Source organism: Liolophura sinensis, chromosome 8 (genome assembly GCF_032854445.1).
Source record: "Liolophura sinensis isolate JHLJ2023 chromosome 8, CUHK_Ljap_v2, whole genome shotgun sequence".
Classification (NCBI taxonomy): Eukaryota; Metazoa; Mollusca; class Polyplacophora; order Chitonida; family Chitonidae; genus Liolophura; species Liolophura sinensis.
Genome location: NC_088302.1, coordinates 11137928 through 11161365, shown reverse-complemented (window position 1 = coordinate 11161365; position 23438 = coordinate 11137928). Strand labels below are relative to the sequence as shown.

The window sequence follows — 23438 nt, the reverse complement described above, 5'->3', positions numbered from 1 at the left end:
AACTTTCAGAACACAGACATTCAATTCAACAAAACGGAACTAAAAATAGCTTTAACCGTGTTTCGGGGCACGTAGCAAGTGATTCCGGATACAGTTTAAGAAGCTGCAAATTACTCTGCACGTAAGTTAAGTCTGTAAATGCAGATATGGCTGCAGTCTTAGTTGGAAATCCTGATCGAGAAACACTCCATCAGACACCGGTTCCCAAATCATCACTGCAGCCGTGACACTGATAGTGACAGTGACTGAACGTGGCTCGTCTTCTCCTTTGAAGTTTCATCCCTTCTTCTCTTTTTGATAAAAAAATTTAAAGAAGCCTGTTGCATTTTGAGATACTCAACTCAAGATACTCAAGAAGGAAAACTAGAAATTACACATTTAATCCTCATATTAATCTTTCATCATTAGACCTCCAATAATAATAGCCCTGGTTGACTATGCCACGCTCTTTTGTATTTGTACGGACCGACCGATTATTTTGTTTAGTGCAGTAACAATAATATCCTTATTGACATAGCACTATTTTGCAGGGCTGAGCACTGATCCTAGTGCTGAAAATGTTCAGCTGTGTGAGCAATTTCGCTTTTGATTATTACGGTGGAAAGCATGCATGGTCAATGTACATAAATTTACCAATATGCTATACATACCTCCTATTTTAGTGGGAGATGGGTTAAAGAATGGCCGAGACGGTGGACTTGCATTGCGCGTAACTGGGTACATGATTCTGAGGCCATTCATTCACCATATCTGTTATTCAAGTTAGGTGTGTACAAACATATTCTTTCTGCTTGCCAAATTAATATGATAATTTACAAAAATATCAGTGCCACAAATAGACTAGTTTGACATCTGTGCTTAGTTAGAATTAGCCTCATGACTAATATAAGCGTGCTAATCGGACTATAATCTGCGTTCGTAGAAATGCGTTTAATACAATGCATACTGTATATATGTGTCAAGTATCAACAGAAGTGAAGGTTAGGAGTTTGTGTTTTTACTCAACATCACTTTCTACCTCATCATCAAATTTCTGCACACATTTGTCATTGCCAGGTGGGATACAGTTTGATATGATATTATATCACAGGTGGCAGTGATGTAAAGTGAGTTTTGAGAGCGACAGATGCTCTGTGAGAAGTGTATTCTGTAAGGTTGTTAGCATCTTTGTAAATGACCCTGTAGCCCTTTTAGTGTAATGATTTTGTTGTGTTCCATGTGGATGACAACGGGATCTGAACTCCATCTGAGTTCCACATCCGGAACCAACTGGAGTTCAAGGGAAATTTCCACTAGTTGATGCCGGTATATGCACTGGAAAGCTGCTCCTGTTACACTCCTCAAAGATACACACACACAGGCTTTAGCCCCATACTCCTTGGAACCTGTATGGTTATGACAATAGTTTAAGAATTTACTCTCTTGGTCATATCGACTGAAAAATTGTTGAGTACGACGTTAAACCCCAAGCACTCACTCAATCACTCTTGGTCATATCAGGATTTCAACTCTGATCTCTATGTCCGAAATAAGCTAAGGGAAATTCCCAACAGCTACAGCTAGTGTAAGGTCTGGAAAGCTGCTTCCATTACACTATTATCAGAAGAGACTGAGTATCATTTGAAGATGTAACTTTAGAATCCCTGTAGATTTACCCCAATGAATCCAGGTTCCCTTTACTCATAAAACTTTTTTTATCATATACTCTATGTGGCCTAAAATTTTTTACATGGCATAATTACTCATTTTTGCCATATTCCAAGAGTTTATTTGGTGTTAGAAAGATGTTTTTAGGTTTGATCGAAAGGAAGGTACCTTGATGGAAAAGTGTAAGTTCCATGACTAAAAGCTTCTAAATATGCAGTCTTTAGTCAAATTTTTAGGTCAGATGTAGTATGTGAAAATTTCTTGAGTATGGTGTTAAACAACGATCATTTAAACACTCCTCTGAAATTCTTGAAATTTTATATTTCACAAAATAATAATTAAGAGAATAACAGCACAATAAATAACATAAAAGCTTTTATCATTTCAGAGTGCCTCTGCTGGGAGAGTTTTCATCACAATGATGGAGGAGGCAGATGAACATCCTGAGGTTCTCCAAGCAGAGGATCCTAACATTGCCTCACAGCTACAGGAAGCTGCTCAAACCAATGTTATTGCAGGTAGGTACAAGTATACAGATAACTTGGCATCCATTGCCAGCAATACCCAAATTGCAAGAATAACAAAGCTACAGAAACGAGCAGCACATATGATAACCTACTGCCATTGCCTCACCCCAACTGCCTTTTTCCTTGATAAACTAAATTGGCTGTCTATTCCTCACCATATCACTCAACAAAAAGCCACTTTCATGTATAGAATAATGCACTCTCCCTCTCTCCACAGTACCTTATGTCTCTCTTCAAACCCTTAACTGATGTAACATCCAGACAACTACGCTCAACAACAAATGCTTATTAAAAAAAAACGAACTATCTCAGCCAAAACCTTAGCTATGTGGGCCCCAAAGTATGGAATGCTCTTGGAGCTGATCTAAGAAATTCACCATCTCTCCCTCTTTCCGTTCAAATCACAAAAAAATGTTGCTTAACTCTCAACTACTTCCACAAAACTAAAATTTTTGTAAATCTAATTTTGATGCGGTAAATTTATCTGGTATGGTTTGTTTATATTTAATAATACATCTTTCAAACATATGCTAAATTGATGTCTTCTCTTTTCGTGTAAATATTGTCATCTTTGTCTGTATTATTCTATTATAAACTTGGGCTAAACTGTGGTTCTATCACCAAACTACTGTCAATTTATTTGTTTTGCCTTCATTTGTATCTAATTATTTGATGACTCCTGTGATATTATGTTACATGTAAGTCAATGTGTCTCTTTTCTCCTGTAAATATTGTAAGATAATGTATTATATAGAGGGTCTCTAAGAACAGTTTCTGAGAACTGACATAGCTATGCATACATTTGTATCATAATTACCCTCTGAAAATAAAGTTATACACACATACATACATGTAGAGGAATCAACAAGATCTGGACTAACCCTGAAGTCTTCTAAATCAGGACACTGTTGTCTGTGGAGAAGACAGCGCTGTAAACCAGTGAGCAAGCAAGAGAACCTGATATGTCAAATAGTCCAGCTATTCTCTAGGCAGTGGTGCTACATTCAAAATTTAGTACTGAATTCTTGTGTCAGAGGCATTACTGTGCTATAACATAACATTTCTAGGTCTTTTGCGGTACTTTCTCCAAGGGAGGTAATGCTTCATGTAGTTTACTCTTGGTGGTCTCCCTTTAGTAAATTAAGGCATACATGTAGAATAAGGCTTTAACATTTAAAGGAACTTTTAGATTTATCATTTTTGACCTCCCACATGGCTTCCCTTTAGTAAATTAAGGCATACATGTAGAATAAGGCTTTAAAATTTAAAGGAACTTTTAGATTTATCATTTTTGACCTCCCACATGGCTTCCCTTTAGTAAATTAAGGCATACATGTAGAATAAGGCTTTAACATTTAAAGGAACTTTTAGATTTATCATTTTTGACCTCCCACATGGCTTCCCTTTAGTAAATTAAGGCATACATGTAGAATAAGGCTTTAACATTTAAAGGAACTTTTAGATTTATCATTTTTGACCTCCCACATGGCTTCCCTTTAGTAAATTAAGGCATACATGTAGAATAAGGCTTTAACATTTAAAGGAACTTTTAGATTTATCATTTTTGACCTCCCACGTGGCTTGTCTCATCATATACATGTATGAACAAAGGGAAATGATTGTTAGGTGGCCCTCTTTGATCATGAACTGCATCATTTCCAACACAGTCATAGGAATTCTGTGAAATGATATCCAGGATCAGTGTAAAGGGTGGGCGTGGGTATTTGCTTTTGGCCTGGCAGGCAGTTTGAATTGTTCAGAAGAAAGTGAACAGTATGAACCAAGACAAAATATCTTTCTAGGCCGGCCAAATAAGCCATAATCATTCAATCCTTCCAGGCCTGTATTGTTCTTGTATATGTGGTATTACTTTTGTTTTAATACGTAGATTTTATTTATTTATTTAATTATTAAATTTTTTGTTTTGAATGTGTTATATGCTGTACTGAAGAATATTTCACTTTTATGATGACCATCTGCAGTTTCTGCACATCGAAACAATTTTGAACATGCTGATCAATTGATTTGTTTATATGGAGGTGGTCAGGTTATGGGTGGAGGAAACAGAAATAAAGTAAAGTAAATCCCCTGACTTTCACTGTGCACCTGACAAATCTCTTGTCTGACAAAGTCGCAGCCTGAAGAGAAATACCTGGAGTAAAGCCCCTGACATTCACTGTGCACCTGACAAATCTCTTGTCTGACAAAGTCGCAGCCTGAATAGAAATACCTGGAGTAAAGCCCCTGACATTCACTGTGCACCTGACAAATCTCTTGTCTGACAAAGTCGCAGCCTGAACAGAAATACCTGGAGTAAAGCCCCAGACATTCACTGTGCACCTGACAAACCTCTTGTCTGACAAAGTCGCAGCCTGAATAGAAATACCTGGAGTAAAGCCCCTGACATTCACTGTGCACCTGACAAACCTCTTGTCTGACAAAGTCGCAGCCTGAAGAGAAATACCTGGAGTAAAGCCCCTGACATTCACTATGCACCTGACAAATCTCTTGTCTGACAAAGTCGCAGCCTGAAGAGAAATACCTGGAGTAAAGCCCCTGACATTCACTGTGCACCTGAAAGACCTCTTGTCTGACAAAGTCGCAGCCTGAAGAGAAATACCTGGAGTAAAGCCCCTGACATTCAGTGTGCACCTGACAAACCTCTTGTCTGACAAAGTCGCAGCCTGAACATTCACTGTGCACCTGACAAATCTCTTGTCTGACAAAGTCGCAGCCTGAATAGAAATACCTGGAGTAAAGCCCCTGACATTCACTGTGCACCTGACAAATCTCTTGTCTGACAAAGTCGCAGCCTGAAGAGAAATACCTGGAGTAAAGCCCCAGACATTCACTGTGCACCTGACAAATCTCTTGTCTGACAAAGTCGCAGCCTGAATAGAAATACCTGGAGTAAAGCCCCTGACATTCACTGTGCACCTGACAAACCTCTTGTCTGACAAAGTCACAGCCTGAAGAGAAATACCTGGAGTAAAGCCCCTGACATTCACTATGCACCTGACAAATCTCTTGTCTGACAAAGTCGCACCCTGAAGAGAAATACCTGGAGTAAAGCCCCTGACATTCAGTGTGCACCTGAAAGACCTCTTGTCTGACAAAGTCGCACCCTGAACAGAAATACCTGGAGTAAAGCCCCTGACATTCAGTGTGCACCTGACAAACCTCTTGTCTGACAAAGTCGCAGCCTGAACATTCACTGTGCACCTGACAAATCTCTTGTCTGACAAAGTCGCAGCCTGAATAGAAATACCTGGTGTAAAGCCCCAGACATTCACTGTGCACCTGACAAATCTCTTGTCTGACAAAGTCGCAGCCTGAATAGAAATACCTGGAGTAAAGCCCCTGACATTCACTGTGCACCTGACAAATCTCTTGTCTGACAAAGTCGCAGCCTGAAGAGAAATACCTGGAGTAAAGCCCCTGACATTCACTATGCACCTGACAAATCTCTTGTCTGACAAAGTCGCAGCCTGAAGAGAAATACCTGGAGTAAATCCCCTGACATTCACTGTGCACCTGAAAGACCTCTTGTCTGACAAAGTCGCACCCTGAAGAGAAATACCTGGAGTAAAGCCCCTGACATTCAGTGTGCACCTGACAAACCTCTTGTCTGACAAAGTCGCAGCCTGAGCATTCACTGTGCACCTGACAAATCTCTTGTCTGACAAAGTCGCAGCCTGAAGAGAAATACCTGGAGTAAAGCCCCTGACATTCACTGTGTACCTGACAAATCTCTTGTCTGACAAAGTCACAGCCTGAACAGAAATACCTGGAGTAAAGCCCCTGACATTCACTATGCACCTGACAAATCTCTTGTCTGACAAAGTCGCAGCCTGAAGAGAAATACCTGGAGTAAAGCCCCTGACATTCACTGTGCACCTGAAAGACCTCTTGTCTGACAAAGTCGCACCCTGAAGAGAAATACCTGGAGTAAAGCCCCTGACATTCAGTGTGCACCTGACAAACCTCTTGTCTGACAAAGTCGCAGCCTGAGCATTCACTGTGCACCTGACAAATCTCTTGTCTGACAAAGTCGCAGCCTGAAGAGAAATACCTGGAGTAAAGCCCCTGACATTCACTGTGTACCTGACAAATCTCTTGTCTGACAAAGTCACAGCCTGAACAGAAATACCTGGAGTAAAGCCCCTGACATTCACTGTGCACCTGACAAATCTCTTGTCTGACAAAGTCGCAGCCTGAATAGAAATACCTGGAGTAAATCCCCTGACATTCAGTGTGCACCTGACAAACCTCTTGTCTGACAAAGTCGCAGCCTGAAGAGAAATACCTGGAGTAAAGCCCCTGACATTCACTGTGCACCTGACAAATCTCTTGTCTGACAAAGTCGCAGCCTGAATAGAAATACCTGGAGTAAAGCCCCTGACATTCACTGTGCACCTGACAAACCTCTTGTCTGACAAAGTCACAGCCTGAAGAGAAATACCTGGAGTAAAGCCCCTGACATTCACTATGCACCTGACAAATCTCTTGTCTGACAAAGTCGCACCCTGAAGAGAAATACCTGGAGTAAAGCCCCTGACATTCACTGTGCACCTGAAAGACCTCTTGTCTGACAAAGTCGCACCCTGAACAGAAATACCTGGAGTAAAGCCCCTGACATTCAGTGTGCACCTGACAAACCTCTTGTCTGACAAAGTCGCAACCTGAACATTCACTGTGCACCTGACAAATCTCTTGTCTGACAAAGTCGCAGCCTGAATAGAAATACCTGGTGTAAAGCCCCTGACATTCACTGTGCACCTGACAAATCTCTTGTCTGACAAAGTCGCAGCCTGAATAGAAATACCTGGAGTAAAGCCCCTGACATTCACTGTGCACCTGACAAATCTCTTGTCTGACAAAGTCGCAGCCTGAAGAGAAATACCTGGAGTAAAGCCCCTGACATTCACTATGCACCTGACAAATCTCTTGTCTGACAAAGTCGCAGCCTGAAGAGAAATACCTGGAGTAAATCCCCTGACATTCACTGTGCACCTGAAAGACCTCTTGTCTGACAAAGTCGCACCCTGAAGAGAAATACCTGGAGTAAAGCCCCTGACATTCAGTGTGCACCTGACAAACCTCTTGTCTGACAAAGTCGCAGCCTGAGCATTCACTGTGCACCTGACAAATCTCTTGTCTGACAAAGTCGCAGCCTGAAGAGAAATACCTGGAGTAAAGCCCCTGACATTCACTGTGTACCTGACAAATCTCTTGTCTGACAAAGTCACAGCCTGAACAGAAATACCTGGAGTAAAGCCCCTGACATTCACTGTGCACCTGACAAATCTCTTGTCTGACAAAGTCGCAGCCTGAATAGAAATACCTGGAGTAAATCCCCTGACATTCAGTGTGCACCTGACAAACCTCTTGTCTGACAAAGTCGCAGCCTGAAGAGAAATACCTGGAGTAAAGCCCCTGACATTCACTGTGCACCTGACAAACCTCTTGTCTGACAAAGTCACAGCCTGAACAGAAATACCTGGAGTAAAGCCCCAGACATTCACTGTGCACCTGACAAATCTCTTGTCTGACAAAGTCGCAGCCTGAACAGAAATACCTGGATTCGAACACTCTACATCTCTACATGATTGGTTGAGAGTCTAATTGTCGCGAGAATCTAGTGTTTTAACTATCAGTGCAAGCATCACCCTATGAAGTTGTTTCATTTATTTATTTATATATTTGATTGGTGTTCTACACCGTACTCAAGAATATTTCACCTATGCCACAACGGCCAGCGTTCTGGTGGGAGGAAACAAGGTAGAACACAGGGGTTATGAAGTAACATATACACCATGGTACCATGGTAGTACATGTATGGTCTAAAATGTCAACCTTGTAAACTCTGCCATCCTCAGTGGCAGAAAACAGTGAATGGCAGCCATGGGACCATTATGTTGGTCTTACATGAAGTTTATAGGAGATTACTTGTATTCCACCAATATAACATACATCTGTACATCACAAGTGGGAAAGGTTAAAGTTACTCGCCAAAGGCTGGTGGTTTACTCTGGGTACTCTAGCAAACCCCAGTCAAATAGGTAAAGATAAAATCATAAACGTTATTTGCCTCAATTTCTTTCATTGTTCAAAACCAAATATTTTTTTGTGACACATTTTCAGATGACCATATTATAGTCAATGTGATCAAAAATAGTCGCGTCACATTTTTGACATATTTTTCACCTTTATGACTTCCCTATTGTGACTTATTTTGACAGTTTGTTTTACCTCTACCTAAAGTTTGTTACAACATTCTTTACAGTGCATTTGATTTTTTTCCTATCAGTTTATGATTTTATTCTAATAAAGTACAGATAATACAATTGGTCAATTAATGCATATGAGGAGATCCTGAAATGAATTAATGGGCATGTCATCCTCTATTTTCAGGGAATGGTTTGTCCCCTAAGCTTCCTTCACCCCAGGTACCAAGTACACTTATGCAGGCTCCATCCCCATTACCTGACTTTGCCAATCTCAGCACACCTACTGGTGCAGCAGCCGTATCTGCCACATTACCAACGACAACGGTGCCTTCTACCCTCCCTGCTAAATCAGCCTCATCACCAAAGACTAGTGTACCTTCGTTTCCACTTCAGGTAAAAGTTAGAAAACTACTTTTATGTGGTGCCTTGGCTGTGACAAGCTGGACAGTGCATTGTTTTATGTGGTAATATTGTAGATAATGATTCTGAGGAAGATCAGACCTGGAATTATTTTAATTCCAGATAATGATGGCTCAAAAAAACTTTCATATTTATTTATTTATTTGCCTGGCGTTTTACGCCGTACTCAAGAATATGTCACTTATATGACCGCGGCCAGCGTTATGGTGGAAGGAAACCGGGAATGGCCTGCGGGAAGCCAGCATGAGCTGGATTTGAACTCTCAGCAACCGCATTGGTGAGAGGCTTCTGGGTCATTACGCTGCTCTAGTGCACTGAACAACTGAGTCACAGAGGCCCCAGAGGCCCTAAAGAAGTTTTATAACGTAAGTGTTGAACAGTTGCAGCTGAAAACTAGATTTGATAAGGGAGCTAACTCAAAACAAGTTTTGCATATGTAAGATTAATCTCCCTTGTAGCAGCATTTCTCTGCAACTTAAGTATTAGTAGAATCATGAATTGACCTTCTTCATATTTCCAATTTTGTTCTGCATTCTACAGCGTCATAATGTCAGCAACATTGCATTCATTGTGTTTATTTGTTTTGATGCTACAATCGTTGTGATGTCACCTTGCCCAGACATTTTAATGGATTAAGTTTAGACCACAGCCATTCATATTATTTGCATACATTAGCGACTGCCACGAAAAATATGAGGAAGGCTTATTGATGTAGCAGTAATAAATGATTGTCATGATTATCAAAAAAGAGGAAGGGACTGAAGTATATTACTATACTGATGCAAAGGTGTTTTCATTTTTATACCATGTAGAGTCCAGTGCCTTCTACAGTTACCACAAGGTATGCTATAGGATTTTTTATTAACAGATTAAAAAAACCTTATTTTGCTGTTTGTGCTCAATACTTACGGTAATGACTTCATGTACATGTGCTTAATACTCACGGTAATGACTTCATGTACATGTGTTTAATACTCACGGTAATGACTTCATGTACATGTGTTTAATACTCACGGTAATGACTTCATGTACATGTGTTTAATACTCATGGTAATGACTTCATGTACATGTGCTTATTACCTACGGTAATGACTTCATGTACATGTGTTTAATACTCATGGTAATGACTTCATGTACATGTGCTTATTACTTACGTTAATGACTTCATGTACATGTGTTTAATACTCATGGTAATGACTTCATGTACATGTGCTTTATACTCATGGTAATGACTTCATGTACATGTGCTTATTACTTACGTTAATGACTTCATGTACATGTGTTTAATACTCATGGTAATGACTTCATGTACATGTGTTTAATACACATGGTAATGACTTCATGTACATGTGCTTGATACTCACGGTAATGACTTCATGTACATGTGCTTATTACTTACGGTAATGACTTCATGTACATGTGTTTAATACTCATGGTAATGACTTCATGTACATGTGCTTAATACTTATGGCAATGACTTCATGTACATGTATTTGTTTGCACTATATAACTATACCTTTGATGAATTTAGTACTCTTAGGAAACATAAGGTTTTTTAATATAAATTGGACAGTAATCCTTTCCTTTTTAAGCAGCTCAATAAAAGCATACGAATATTAATTTCTGTTGACCTCTTTTATTTTTTCAGCACAGTTACTTCCCCTGTGTTACCATTGCCAGTTACTTCCCCTCCCAAGTCCACACAGTTCTCTGCCCCAGGTAATAATGCTAATCATAAAATGTTAATTTACTAAACATTTTGTTTATAATATACAGGTCACCGAGAATAACATACAGATAACCCAAGTAAGGCAGTTACAGTACTGAACTGTACAATTTTGTTACAGTTAGGTAGTTGTTTCTATTTCTGTAGTATTTATTTATTTATTTGATTAGTTTTTCATGCTGTAGTGAACAGTATTTCACTTATATGACGACGGCCAGCTTTATGGTGGGAGGAAACTGGGCAGAGTCTGGGCAAACCCACGACCATCTGCAGGTTGCTGGCAGACCTTCGCACATAGGTGGGACTTTATCCTGTGAAGCACCCATTGTGGCTTCCTGGTAGAGACCTTTTGGAGTAACGCCAGTTGTATTCCACGACCACATTCTCATTGAAAATGGCTTTAAAGTATATCAGAATTGTCTCGTAATCAGAAGGAAAACAGCTGATTATCACTGCCTCTGCATGGCAAAATGGTGAACTTGAAATGGGTTACGTCACAGCAGAACAAATGCCTTCACGGGTGGTAGAAATAGCTTGCTCTTGATAGGTTAAAACTGAGAGCATCGCAGCATGTTTGATTTTCACATCGACAAATAAAAAACTTTAGATGTGACTCTTCATTAATGCATATATACATTTGGTCTAGTGTTGTCTTTTGTTTTAAAGTTAAATCTGGCAAATCTGGCATTAGGTCTTAAGACAGTTTTGAACCACCTGCCCCAGTTGTTCTAGTGTATATAATATCAGTTAAGCTCGGTATTAACTTTAGTCTGGACTAAAGTGCCATTAGGTTTGCATTAGGCCAAAATTGGCTTTAATATTTAAGTCTTTAAGTCTTAACTTTTAATACACTGTTGAACCAGTCCCAGGTAACCAATGGGATCATTGTTACAGGCCCAGTTGAGATCCCCCATGAAGCGAGCTCTTCTGTGTTAGTACCACCCTCCCTGGGAGAGTCCCCAGAGGCTGGTGGACTGATTGGCTGGGGGAAAGGCATTGTCCACAAAGTTGTAGAGAAAACAAAGGTAAAATACATGCACCATGTTAAAGTGCCACTTCAGTCCTAAGAGACACCAGGTTGAAATATTAAACCGATATTAACGACCACAGTTCTGAAAGATTTACGTTGTATAACGCTATTTAATCCCAAGAAGTGAAAAACAAAATCTTCGACAGTTTCCGAAAATTTTTCCTGAAGTGACATAGTAATAGTCCTCATGTGACGACAAATCAGGCTGATATGGCATCCCGTAAGGCAGTTACCCTTGTATGACGTCACTTGCATTTGAAAGTACGACGTCATTTGTTGCTATAAGTCAGTGATGGGTGACGTCAAGTGTTCTTGCATGACGTCTCACCAGGCAAAATTGGAAACGGCGGAAAACTATTGTTTCCATTTTTTTGGGGCTTTAAAACATTGTGTTTTTTGTACAATTTAAGAAAGCAGTTCCGAATATCTTGATTCCTTGTCATTTAACCTTGCCTTTAAGACATACATGTCTTTACACTGAAGTAGCTCTTTAACATGTGTTTAGCTTTGGGTAATTGATTTTGACAGTTTGCTTATTTTGTCAAAATGAATTTAACTCACTAGTTTCTTCCACCTAGAACTGAAATATTGCATATGTAATTGTTATTGGCATGAAGATTTTATCTGTGTGCCCCTGAACAATATCAAGCAGATAGCATTCCATTGCAAACTACCCCTTCTTTTTATATTTTATTTGTTTTTACAAGATTGTATATATACTCTGAACAAAAATATAAACGCACGAACAAATTTTTCTGTTATTTTTATGTCACAAAATATAGTACATATCCCAAAACAATGGGACATATTTCTGAACAATTCAGCTTTAATTTGCGAGCATTGCAATCAATTCTCAAGCAATAGCCCTGCAGTAATGGCAGGAAGAGGACAATGGGGGTCAATGGGCGTGTGACCACCATTAGCCTCACGTAGAGCTGTATACCGGCGACACATAGACATCACCAAGTTGTCAATTGTGGGCTGGGGGATGTTGTCCCAGTCCTCCTGGAGTGCCACTCGCATTTGGCGAATGTTCTGGGGAACTGGAACCCGGTGGCAGACACGCCTGTCCAGAACATCCCAGAGGTGTTCAATGGGTGACATGTCTGGTGAATACGGCGGCCAGTTGAGGACAGGAATATCCTCCTCCTCAAGGAAGTCCCTGCATATCTTGGCAGTGTGTGGGCGGGCGTTGTCGTGTTGGAAAGTCAAATGATGGAGCACCACAAAGGGCGCAACAATAGGTCTAAGGATTTCATCTCGGTAACGTTGTGCATTAAGGTTGCCGTCGATGAAATGCAGACGTGTGCGCTGTCCATGACAAATGCCTGCCCACACCATGACACTTCCGCCACCATAAGCCACCCGTCGCAGGACATTAGCGTCAGCATACCGCTCACCAGCACAGCGCCAAACCCGAACTCTGCCATCAGCATGGTGCAGCTGGAAGCGAGATTCATCACTAAAGAGCACAGTCCTCCGAGCAAGTGTCCAGCGCACATGAATATTGGCCCAGTCCAGTCGTGTTCGACGTCGGGCTACCGTTAGGTCGATGCCCTGGTGTGGTCGACGTGACCGGAGATGAGTCTCCCGCAGCCGGTTCCTGACTGTCTGGGCTGAAATCCGCCTGTTGTGAAGACCGACAGTCTCATCAGCAGTTCTGGTTGCTGGGCGGGTCCGATCACGCAGGTGTTGGCGCCGCATGTGCTGGTTTTGTGCAGGCGTGGTCACACGTGGCCGGCGGGCATGTGCGCGGTTGACTGTGGTACCAGTCTCTCTGAAGCGAGTCCTCAGGCGGCTGATAGTGGAATGATGCACATTCAGTTGGGCTGCCACAGCAGTAACAGATAACCCAGCATTAAGCATGCCAATGGCACGCACCCTCATGATTTGTGACATCTGTGACATGACGGCATGTGGCACAAATCCACACTTTGGGGTGGCCTTTTACTGAGCAAGCTGTAAGGAATGTCTGCGTGTTGCTCACGCACACTGACCATCGCACTGTCACGCCCCATTGGTCACATGGGTCGACTTTTTCAGCATATGAGTATGCCCACTCAGAATGGTCAATTGCAATGGGACCACTTGTGTTGTGCAACACGAAGGACCCATTAAACAAATATATCACTGGTTTGACCATTTCCAAATAATGGTCAGTTTGACTTGGATATATAGGTTGGTGCGTTCATATTTTTGTTCAGTATAGTTATGGAATAGTTCCGGTTATTGTATTACATCAGGAAGCATTGTCAATTGTCTGTTGATTGCATTCAGCAATAGATAAATGGTGTTGGTTATAGGAACCTGTAACCTCATAGGTCGGTTGCTGATCAGCTCTAGCGAGACCAATCCTTTTATTGAATGAGCCAGCGGCATTACCCAATAACAACTAAAAATTGTTAGTAATCCTGAGTGTTCCAAATGTAATCCAAATGTTTCATAAAGGACCAGCCTCATCAGTCTATCACATATAATCTCCTGATTTAATTAGCTTCTGTAATTAAATGATAGAACACCTGCCTGTGGCTAGTCCCACGGACAGTATAATTTGCTCTTCATCTCTCCCCAGATCTCTGCCTGGATATATCCATCCATAAACCAGTCTGCTATTCTAGTAATGAATTAGTTTTTAAATGCTACTTAAGTGAATAAATAAAATATAATATTTGCAATTTTTGCTCTTGGCAGAGTTCAGTGGAATCCGTAATAACAACATTAGATCCAGGAATGAAAGAGTTGATTCGTAAGTATTTCTGAATGATGATATCAGTTTAATTTCATGGAGAGAGATATTGAGCCAATAATAATTCCAATACCAATAATTCTGTCTACTCTGAGTTTCCAGTTGAGTAATACACGCACACACAAATCTCATATTTTGCTGGTTATGGGACAGTGTTTGTTTTACATAATATAAGTTTCCATGTATATAATTTGAAGTCTTCATCATTTAATTAGATGAGGTAACTGCCTATAGGAGCCACCCTGTTTGATTAGTATTGAATGCCCTTATGATATTACTCCAAGTTGGAAGCCCAGGGGCAAAGCAGTTTTGTCACAATGCTTTTTTATGAGACAAAAGTTTCAAAGTGTTTTATTGTGTTTTGATTTGTTTCCAGTTTCGGGGGGAGATATAGATGTCGTTGTCACGTCAACAAAGGAATGCAAAGTGTCACCTGTGAGAGAGGCTTTTCAGCAGGTGTTTGGCAAAGCCACTATTACTGGCCAGGTAGCGTAGACAAATTTCCTGACATTAAAAGTCAGGTATTGTAGACAAATTTCTAGGCATCACAGGTCATGTATTGCGGACAAGATTCCTGACATTACAGTCTAGGTGTTGTAGACAAACTTCCTGACATTACATTTCATGTATTGTGGACAAACTTCCTGACATCACATTTCATGTATTGTAGACCAACTTCCTGACATTACATTTCATGTATTGTAGATAAACTTCATATTAATAAGTACAAGGTACATGTACATGTATTACAGACCAATTATGCAAATTTTACGGGACATTACAGGCCAGATATTGTAGACAGACTTCTGACATTACAGGCCATGTATTGTAGGCAAATTACTCAAAATTACAGGACATTACAGGCCAGGTATCGTAGACAAACTTCCTGACCTTACAGTCGAGGTATTGTAGACAAACTTCCTGACATTACAGTCTAGGTATTGTAGACAAACTTCCTGACATTACAGTCTAGGTATTGTAGGCAGACTTATGACATTACAGTCTGGGTATTCCAGGTAAACTTCCTGACATTACTGTCTGGGTATTGTAGACAGACTTCTGACATTACAGTCTGAGTATTGCAGGTAAACTTCCTGACATTACTGTCTGGGTATTGTAGACAGACTTCTGACATTAAGGTGTGGGTATTACAGGTAAACTTCCTGACATTACTGTCTGGGTATTGTAGACAGACTTCTGACATTACAGTCTGAGTATTGCAGGTAAACTTCCTGACATTACTGTCTGGGTATTGTAGACAGACTTCTGACATTACAGTCTGAGTATTGCAGGTAAACTTCCTGACATTACTGTCTGGGTATTGTAGACAGACTTCTGACATTACAGTCTGAGTATTGCAGGTAAACTTCCTGACATTACTGTCTAGGATTGATTTTTTTTTTTTTTTTTTTTGATTGGTGTTTTACGCCGTACTCAAGAATATTTCACTTATACGACGGCGGCCAGCATTATGGTGGGTGGAAACCGGGCACAGCCCGGTGGAAACCCACGACCATCCGCAGGTTGCTGACAGACCTTCTCACGTACGGCCGGAGAGGAAGCCAGCATGAGCTGGACTTGAACCCACAGCGACCGCATTGGTGAGAGACTCCTGGGTCATTACGCTGCGCTAGCGCTTTAACCGACTGAGCCATGGAGGCCCCGTCTAGGTATTGAAGACAGACTTCTGACATTACAGTGTGGGTATTGCAGGTAAACCTCCTGACCTTACTGTCTAGGTATTGTAGACAGACTTCAGACATTACTGTCTGGGTATTGCAGATAAACTTTCTAATATTATAGTCTAGGTATTGTAGACAAACTTCATGTTAATAAAGGTAGTGTATTGTGGACAGATTACTCAAGTTACAAGACATTAGAGGCCAGGTATAGTAGACAAAGCACTAAAATTACAGGACATTACGGGCCTGTTGCTGTAAACAAATAACTTAAATTATGTGACTTGACAGGCCTGGTGCTGTAAACAAATTACTCAAATTAAGTAACATTACAGGCCTGGTGCTGTAAACAAATTACTCAAATTACAGGACAGTTGCTGTAAATAAATTACTTAAATTATGTGTGACATTACAGGCCTGGTACTGTAAACAAATTACTCAAAATACTTGACATTATAGGCCTGGTACTGTAAACAAATTACTCAAATTATGTGACATTACAGGCCTGGTACTGTAAACAAATTACTCAGATTACATGATGTTACAGGCCTGGTACTGTAAACAAATTACTCAGATTACATGATATTACAGGCCTGGTGCTGTAAACAAATTACTCAGATTACATGACATTACAGGCCTGGCACTGTAAACAAATTACTCAGATTACATGATGTTACAGGCCTGGTACTGTAAACAAATTACTCAGATTACATGATATTACAGGCCTGGTGCTGTAAACAAATTACTCAAATTACATGATGTTACAGGCCTGGTACTGTAAACAAATTACTCAGATTACATGATATTACAGGCCTGGTGCTGTAAACAAATTACTCAAATTATGTGACATTACAGGCCTGGTACTGTAAACAAATTACTCAGATTACATGATGTTACAGGCCTGGTACTGTAAACAAATTACTCAGATTACATGACATTACAGGCCTGGTGCTGTAAACAAATTACTCAAATTATGTGACATTACAGGCCTGGTACTGTAAACAAATTACTCAGATTACATGATGTTACAGGCCTGGTACTGTAAACAAATTACTCAGATTACATGACATTACAGGCCTGGTGCTGTAAACAAATTACTCAAATTATGTGACATTACAGGCCTGGTACTGTAAACAAATTACTCAGATTACATGACATTACAGGCCTGGTGTTGTAAACAAATTACTCAGATTACATGACATTACAGGCCTGGTGCTGTAAACAAATTACTCAGATTACATGATATTACAGGCCTGGTGCTGTAAACAAATTACTCAGATTACATGACATTACAGGCCTGGTGCTGTAAACAAATTACTCAGATTACATGATATTACAGGCTAGGCATAACAGGCAGTATTCACATATTGCATGACAGAAATATGACAGACTAAGCACAGCAGACAAGATTGTGAAATAATATTAAATTTTAGGTTTACTCCAGGAGGTAATAATGTCAAAATACATGACATTATATATACACATTCCAAATTAGGTAGTAATTTATTATTTAATACAATTGATTATTATATATAATTATTTTCTACAATAACACCATGACAGGTTGATTGTGTTAGCTGTATCCTGTATTGTGTTTCCTCTGTGCAGGAGAGCCAGGCCAACACAGCTGCCCAGCCTGTGGGCTTTACAGCTGGGCTGAAAGGAGCTGAGGAGAGAATAGAGAATCTCCGCCACAGTGGTGCCATCCATGAGAAGCAGCCAGTGCTGTCTGTAGAAGGATTCATTGCAGAACTTCTCCCGGACAGGTATGAGTTAAGCCAGACTGCATGGAGTAATTGTGCCCAGTGTATTCTTGTTTTCTCTCAATGATGGGTTGAACTTTTCAGAGGGATATTTATTGATTTGATTTATTGATTTATAATTATTTATGATTTATTTTTTTATTTATTTGACTGGATATTAGACCATACTTAAGAATTTTTCTCTTGTATGATGGCAGTGGGATGAAGGGGGTAGGTACATGAAGTAAATCATCAGAGAGCATGAAAGCAGTATTTATCACATTTCACTCTCCAGGTGAATATATAAATAAATATGGTAATATTATCTACTGGGATTAACCTGCAGGTGGTATGAGCTGAGTTGTATCGTGCTGACTGACCCAGGAAACAAGATCACCCTGGAGACATTCTCCCAGCCCACGTTGGTCCCAGCCCCCATTGTACAGAGAATGCAGGATGGCACTCCATCTGACTACCCCCTCCGCTGGTCGGGTCTCACCTTCACCGTTGGGCAGGCTGTGGAGGAGGCATATCCAAACGTGAAGAGGTCAGAGTGGCAGGAGTCGCTGACAGGCGTCCAGCGCAGAGAGACGCTGTTCCTGGCTGTGAAAGGTTTAGCTGAGATGTACAGACAACGCTTACCACCCGTTGAGTCGTCGTAGTCTGGTGTGTGTCTTCCCCCTCCTCACATAGTCTTATTCAGGACTCTCAGACTACGCTCTCTGTCTGGTTAACCTGTGATAACTTAGCATGATTTAATCCCATTAAACGTAAGACTCACCTCTATACCTAATTATGTATCATGAAGGTGAAGCAGAATCCACAGTAGTTGGAAGATTCATTTGTTTCAAGCTGACTTTTGCGAGGTTTTACTGGCATAATTTTGTCAATTTTGTGGGATAAATAGTCTAAACTTTTGGGCATGACAAAGTTGCACATGTTCCATTGTACTTAGACTAGTGTTTAAGACTTGTTTGGAAACTAGGATGTTATCCTAGTGGAATATTGCAAGTTTCACCAGCGAAAGTAATAATTGAGATATTTATTTGCTTCTGAAAATGCAAGATTTAGGGTGAAGTTTTAGGCCATTTACCATAAGTGAACATTTGAAATTTGATTTAAACGCCTTTTGGATCATAACAGATAAAATTGACAACATGTATGAAACTATCTGTGGTCATAGAAGTGGAATATTCTTTAGATTGGTATTAATCTTAAGTCCGGTCATGACTACAGGATCTGTGGGATACTCATTGTCTCTGTCATGATCCCCACGATACAGACTTCAGCTGAAATATCTGGCCATAAGGCACAGTCTTCCATTCTTTATCAGGGAATGCATGTCACCTTGAAAAGTGACTTTGTTGTGCAGTTAAAAATCCTTTAATAATTCTGTTTTTGTAAGAACTTGCCATCAAATTTGTTTAAATTTGGTGAATCTATACCTAGAAAGTTAGATATATTTTCCAGTCCCTGGTTTTGATTAGCTAGAAACTTTGAAACTCATCTACAGTTTTAACTTGTCATATATGTTATTTTTCTTAACATCAGTGGAATGTAAGGGCATCATCTTTTTTCTTATTTTTGTTTTATTTTGCTTTTGCTTTTTTAAACTGCATTTCTTTGATTAAGGTTTTCTGGTTTTAAATGGTTAAGTCTTATGACATGAAACTTTAATATCTGTTTGCATTTGAATGGTTTCTGTTAAAAAAAAAAAAACATCATATCAGTAAAAAGTAATTACCTTAATTTTTTTTTCAAATAATTTAATAAATGTACTCAAGCAATTGCAAAAACCATATTGGTAACCCTTATTGTATCAATTAGGTTAATTTGTAAAAAAAAATTCTAAAGGCAATCACAGGTGATTTGTTATGGGCTAGCTTAAAGCTAACTATACCAAATTTTGATAGATATAAGAAATGTTGGTTATAAGAAAGTGTTATTTTGGTACTGTGTGTATGGTATACAAATTTTCTATGGAAGCCTCGTTTACATTCTGTGTCTTTTGTCTGTGGAGTTGAGCCTTATAATGTCATTTGTTGGCTGTTCTAGCATCTCTCATGTATATATGTATACATGTATGCGTCTACTTAGGAATGCTCATAGTCTTCAGCATTGCAGTGGCATACACAACACTTCATAACGCACTTTAGTTGTATTGTTTTACTTCCCTTTCAGATTTCTTTCGCCTTTCTTTGAAGTTTTTATTTTATAAACTTCATTTTTCTAAAGTCTATGCATATTTTAACATACCAAAACATATCTCTAACGCACACTATGCCTGTCATTGGTAACCACGAACACCCGGACACTTAACTTGTGCGAGGCAGAGGCACGACAAGGTGCAAGACAACATGGGAAGGTATTGATAGTTTTGCAGTGATATCTTTGAAATGGGAAACGAACAACAATGGCTGATGTTTAGAGAAGTACCACTGATAATAACAAGAAACTATAGTATATAAGACAACAGGACAATGTGTATGGCATATATAAATTGCGGATGGCAAAAGCTGGTTTTGGACTTATGTGGCCGTGAAGCAGAGTACGACATAAATTCGAGTGAAGCGGTAAATGCCCGGATGTCCGCGATCTTGAATATTCCTTGTGCAATGCTGGTATAGTCACACTGCATTGTTAACGTTACGTTATATTGCTATACTACCACTTCATCCATGTAATTTCCTCTTTATTGATTATATAATAGAATGATTCTATATAAATAATGAAGATAATTGTCTGCTATTTGACCTTACCTTGGGGGATTATCTGTACGCGTTGTCTTGATTCGTCCAACCATAAAACTGACCACTATTGTATAAGTCAAATATTCCTGCTACTTGACATTAATCACTAATAAGCTAATTAAATATAATATTTACCCGCAGAACTCATTATCAGATTATGTCATCGTAGAGAGTCACACTGACAGAGGTGTATTATTATTGTACACATTTATGCTGATGTATTGTGCCCAAGATTAGTCGTTCTCGTATTGCCTTTAAGGCCGTATGTCTTTAACAAAGCTTTTTATGTCCTACATAAAATGAACCAAGATTGCACAAGACACATTACCCTGAAGGGGAAACCTTATAATGACCATAACTGATAATGGTATATTGAGATTTAAGTCTTTGAACCTCGGAAGCTTGGGTTTCTATTTCTACCACATCAACTCTTCTTGACTGGCCAATCGGAGATGGTTGTTAAAAGATTAATGCAGTTTAGGGCTCATCTAAGGTGGAGGTAAGACAAGAAATATGGAGACACATTTATTATAGTTAATAAGATATAAGGTGGTCCAGAAGGGTTATTTTTTTCAAAAACCTTTGATGTATTAGAGGGTGAAATACGAATCCTGTTGGTGCTAAATACTAACCCTCTGGCATAGATGAGCACAGACTATTTTTCTCAATTATTTTCTTGATACTTATATATCTTCCAGTGTAAAAAACAAGTTGGACTTTAGTACATGTAGGAAACATTATTTATGCAAAGGTGTACAAAAAATCATTTTTTCCTTTGAGGAAGGTAAAGTGGTTTTTTGTTTTATGTTTTTTTGGACAGAAATTTCCTTGAATCAGAATGAAGTGACAGAGACTTAAAAGCACTTATGCTCAGTAACAGTTATATATTCTATCAGACGTTGCTTGGCCAAATAAGGGTTAAATGACCCAAAACGTGTACCAAATTCTGGCTGAAGACAGGCAGCCATAATTTTTGGAGACATTTCTACTTTTACGTGTTACGTATGCATGTTTCTTCGACTCACACAACACATTAAGGTTTGGTACTGCATACAGTGGTATTCCGAATCTTCATATTATGGACAGGAAACAAATTGTAGATTATAATATCCAGTCTGCATTTTAAAGACAGTATGTACCATGCAAACGTGCCAAAGAAATCCTTTGAAAACATTTTTTTCTCTTATAGCTTGCAGAGATTATTGGTACACGTCCTGCTTTTCACATTATAGCCCACTGAGGATTCTATTAATATACCACCATTTCTTTATAATTTATAGAAAGCTTAATTAAGATGAGTTCATTTCAGTTAGAAAACTGAGTTTGGTTGATGTCATTTAGAGCACAAGGAAAGTTGCCCATACACTTGACTGCGACTTCATTCGTGCATATTATAAGGCCACTTTTTGTGAAGTTTTGATTAATTTCTTATCAGAAAAGTGTTGGAATTAAAGGTATAATTTTAATGCTTTTATGTGCTTCTGGGAGAGCATTTTTATAGTCCAAGCTTCAGGAGAAATATAGTGTTACAATGTCTGAGAATGTGCTGTACTGAAATTGGTGTATGTTTGATTTTGCCTGAAACTCTTCCTGTGGCGACACACATCTTTTCTAATACAATGGTTTTATTGAAAGTATTAATCCCAGATTTCTGCTACACATGGAAAGCTTGTTTTGTTAGCATGCTTTAATACGCTGAAAAATGTCTTTATATATAAATATCTTTTGTTACTTGTGAGTTGAATCTCAAAAATATGTTTCATTTTATTGTTAGAAAAATAGAATGGGGGATATGATATTGCATGGGTTACGATTATGGTGTTATTATGATTATTATTATAGTATTAACAACATGGTTTATTATTATTATTATAATTACATAAAAATTAAAGCCCTTATTATCATATGCATATATAGCTGTATATTTTTGCATTTGATGTACATTTTGATCAGTTAGGTTGCATCTAGCATATGGTGTTTCTTGAAGAGCCTTTTTTTTAATGTTACTATTTTCATTGGTACTGTCTTAAGATTGCCTGCCTTCAAAATGCTTTTCACATAACGCCATACTGTGTATCCTTACGCTGGTATTATATGTATACGAATATGAGGTCTCTGTGTACAGAACTGTTCATGTGATTTTAAAAGTACTTTGAGATTTTGCTCATCGCTTTATCCTACCTTGATACGTGTGGGTTGTCCATTTACCCATGGGGAAAAGGGTGCTAGCTGATAATTTTAATGAGGCTGTATAGAAACTGGTGTACTCATTTATTGTGCAAAACTGTTCTTGCTGATAAAGAAGTGAAACCAGTATGCGGGCCAGTTGCCAAATGACATAAAACACGTCCTTTTCATAGAAGACAAACAGCTTTGCATTAAACGCTGGTCTTGATTGGTATGCTTCATAAAGATCTTTTTCTCTGGTAATTGTTATCTCCCAAAGCATAATATCACTATGATGCATTATTTGTTACGTAAAAAAAAAAACATGTTTCATGGAATAAAACATTCACATTAAGATGTAGCCTAGGAATATTATCTGAGTGTGAGCACTTGGACTTGTCAACTTGTCCTGGTGTCTTATTTTGTACTCTAGGAAGCCGTGGTCTTGATTTAATCAACACGACACGAATTTTAAATGATCCAGAGGTTCGCAGTGTTGTGCTGAATTATTTCAGTATACGAGAGGCGCCTACCAATAGATATTTAATAGCTTCCAAGATATTTAATTACGCGAAAGCCTTTAAAGATTTTCAGATGCCTGATAATACATTTGGTAGATACAGTTGTGACTGTTGATCGTCAGACTCTTTGGCCTCTATGTAAACGAGTCATAAATGGGAACCATAATGTTGTAAATAACGATGGCAAAGAAGTCTGTTTGTGAGAGCTTCGAAGTGTAGAGAACCGAGAAACATAAATATGAAAGTTAAAAATA

The 23438-nt window shown here is 39.2% G+C and overlaps 1 protein-coding gene across 2 annotated transcripts; it reads left to right on the top strand.

Moving 5' to 3' along the window:
* Window positions 1-2: 2 nt before the first annotated feature.
* On the top strand, window positions 3-23007 carry LOC135472848 (protein PRRC1-like). Of its 2 annotated transcripts, XM_064752551.1 has the most exons (11): window positions 7-121; window positions 663-766; window positions 2036-2165; window positions 8589-8797; window positions 9637-9665; window positions 10473-10543; window positions 11445-11575; window positions 14272-14326; window positions 14703-14812; window positions 17614-17771; window positions 18094-23007. In XM_064752551.1, the coding sequence occupies exons 3-11, from the start codon at window positions 2066-2068 to the stop codon at window positions 18407-18409; spliced, it is 1179 nt and encodes a 392-aa protein (XP_064608621.1). In that variant the 5' UTR covers window positions 7-121; window positions 663-766; window positions 2036-2065; the 3' UTR covers window positions 18410-23007. The 2 variants fall into 2 exon arrangements, with proteins under 2 accessions (XP_064608620.1, XP_064608621.1); XM_064752550.1 differs by lacking the exon at window positions 663-766 and having other exon boundaries at window positions 3-121.
* The last annotated feature ends 431 nt before the right edge of the window (window positions 23008-23438 follow it).